This window comes from Camelina sativa, chromosome 8, assembly GCF_000633955.1.
Source record: "Camelina sativa cultivar DH55 chromosome 8, Cs, whole genome shotgun sequence".
NCBI classification, from domain to species: Eukaryota; Viridiplantae; Streptophyta; class Magnoliopsida; order Brassicales; family Brassicaceae; genus Camelina; species Camelina sativa.
Window position 1 is genome coordinate 18,829,166 of NC_025692.1, and position 3,031 is coordinate 18,832,196.

The window sequence follows — 3,031 nt, forward strand, 5'->3', positions numbered from 1 at the left end:
TACAGAAAAGTCTTTACTGTAATGGCCCTAAGGACACTTTTATACCTAATTGTAAGCAAACAACAAAAAGACACTTTTATACCCAATTCGACAGTATGATAAGGTTCTTTTCTTTCAACATTTTAAATCGCAATGATGCAATAATTTATTATATTAAAATCCGGATAGAATGATACAATCCGGTCTAGTAATGTAGATGAAGAAAACTGACAAATGACAATAATTACATTCTAATTCAGTGAATCTTTTGGGAAAAAAATGGTCAAGTAGTGGATTAAATCTATATGAACGCATGTGGAAGCTAGGTCTAATGGTGAGAAAAAGAAATGGGTGAATGATGATGAAGAGGGCATGGGAAGAGGACGATGATGGTCATCATTGCACCTTTTTCTTATTAAGAAGATAGAAATTGGACTATTTCAAAAGGAAACATATTGAATTCATCTTATTAATAGAAATCACAAAGTTGTAGAGAAAAGCCTTGGACCATGTTGACACTACAGTTTTACATGGATTAACAAATATAATTTTTCAATGCAAGATTATGGAACACACATATAATCAAAACTATAACAAACAAACAAAAAATGAAATAAAAGTATTATTTCAAAATCAACCAAGGTGGTGCTATTTTTCCTGGTTTTCTAATGAGAGCAAAGTTTCTCAAAGAAGTAACCATACGATGTTTTTCTTTGATTGCGCCTCACATTACTTACCGACACAGTATAAGTCAATGACAACTACAAGAAAAGATCTGAAGATTATACCAAAAAGCACACAAACAAAGTCTTTTGCTTTTCTTCTTCTTCTTCTTTAATTTCTTCACCTCTTCATCTGTTAGTATATCAATTTTACATACATTTCCCTGTCAGAAAAAAAAAAGAAGAAAAACTTAATCTTGAACTTTCGATTGGATCAAGAATGGTTTGATCAGGAAATTAGAGTTAAGATGAGGATTAAACCTTGGCTCATAGGTTTAAGCTTTGCCACCTTCTGGTAATGTGATCAAACGAGAACCTGAGTCATAGATCATCTCCGTTCCACAGCTAAACCAAAAACAATCAAAACATTTTAAGATACGTTATAGAACTTTTTGTGATAGATTCGAGTCTAAAGCTGAGGCGCTTACCCAGAGCACTTGACATTGTTGGTGTTACCATCGTTGGAGATGGAAAGTATCGTTCCAAAGAAGGATACATTCTCTGTTCCACAGTTTGGACAAGGACCCTGTGAAAGATAGGTTCCAAGAAAATTAATAATCACATCCAAATCATATAAACTGATTTTGCAGTTGAAGAACTGATCTGAGATGATAATTGATGTTTACCTTCAAGATCAAGAAGTCTTTGATGATCAGTTTGGTGAGTGATAGCGCCAGATATACAATTGCAGGCACCGCAGCAAACCATGTGAAAATGAAACTGAACGGCTCCGGAAGCTGCAAAAGAATAATTTAGAAAATGGTGCAAGAAAAATTTGAAATGTTACGCGTATTATATTCTCCAAACCATAAAAGAAGAATCTAAAGAAGTTTTACCTCGAGCAGGTATGTGATTTCAAAACCCGTAACATCATCAAGGAAGAAAAATCTGGAGAACAGTTGAAGAAAACAGCAATGTTAAATTAACTAACAAAAGCAGAGATCATGTGATTTGAAAGTTGAGAGAGGAACAGAATCGAATCGGTACTCACAGTCCCAAAGCAACAACAGTTGCTGGTACATTCAATAAGAACATTTTGAAGTAATCAATGGCAAGATCACTGTAAACCTGCATAAATCAAGGAGGTCACAAGTCATATAAAATCTCTAAAGTATGGGCTATCAGAACAATTATACTGTCCTAAAAGTGTTTACCTTTTTACTACGAAGACTGCATCTTGGACCCTCGCACACAATTCCACTTCCATCCATCTACAGAAACAATCATAATGCTCATCCAGTTTACACATGTAACAAGAAAATAGTATTTGTTAAGTATAGCGAGATTTGAAACCTTTAGTTTCATTTTGAGCTTATCGTATTCTTCATCACTCAAGATTGGATTTCCAGAGACATAAGCCATTGAAGCTTCAAGAAATCTTTGTTCATCAGAACCTTCAGTACATAGATAAAACAAAATTGATCAAGCATCAAGTATTTAGGCGACTGGATCATAAAAGGAAAACTATAGTGTTTCATTACTTAGCATGACAACACTGCTTCCTTCCCACATCAACTCTTCTTTAAGGTTATCAAACTCTTCATTAGACATAATCGCCTTGCCTTCGTAATAAAACGACTGCAAAAGATATAAGAAACATAAAAAAAAAACACAATCCTCAGACTTTGAAAACTTCATTTAGGTAACACAAAATAAAAAAAAACTTTATTAATTTGGTGTGTTACTTGCATCGCTTGGAGAAACTCTTGTTCCATTTCGCCGATGGTTCTCTTCTCATTCTTGTTGATGCTACAGTAAGGTAAAATCTTGCTATCAACTTCTTCCCCACCAACCTGACCTGAAGACAAGTCTTATCAACGGTATACGAACTAAGGAAACTCTCAAGGACCAATCTTTTTAGTTGATTAGATTATAAAAGACCAAAAATCTCAACTTTTTTCCACACCAATTATGTTCCCAAACAATATCAGAATTCAGAGGCATCACAACAAGTGTTGATCGGTTAAGACGCATCACAAAAATCTCAAAATAAAAGAGAAATCTTTGAGATTTACAGTAAGGGAATCCAGATAAAAATCGAAACTTTAAAGTGAGAATCGAACCTGATTGATCGGTAGAAGCTTGAAGGGGCAATAAGAGAAGTCTTCGTCTGAGAGAAATCGATCGTGCATGGCTGAAGTGAGGAACAGAGTGTGTCCTCGAAGGAGAACAAGTGTTAATGGGTTTGCGAGAAATCGAAGAAACTCTAGGGATTGATAGAGTAAAGGCCATCATCTTACTGCTCATTTTCTTTTTCTAATTCTTCTGGGAAAAAAATGATCTGAGTGAGATCGTTGTTGTTTCTGGGAAGAAGAAACCAAAGAAAAAAA

General features: G+C 34.7%; 1 protein-coding gene across 1 annotated transcript; it reads right to left on the bottom strand.

The window, feature by feature from the left end:
- On the bottom strand, positions 515 to 3,027 carry LOC104707489 (PGR5-like protein 1B, chloroplastic). Its single transcript, XM_010423847.2, has 11 exons — positions 2,765 to 3,027; positions 2,387 to 2,499; positions 2,183 to 2,279; positions 1,995 to 2,095; positions 1,856 to 1,912; positions 1,693 to 1,769; positions 1,538 to 1,589; positions 1,328 to 1,438; positions 1,130 to 1,227; positions 963 to 1,046; positions 515 to 865 (listed from the first exon to the last, which is right to left on the bottom strand). Exons 1-10 carry the CDS (start codon positions 2,946 to 2,948, stop codon positions 977 to 979), a joined length of 960 nt encoding a protein of 319 aa, XP_010422149.1. The 5' UTR covers positions 2,949 to 3,027; the 3' UTR covers positions 515 to 865; positions 963 to 976.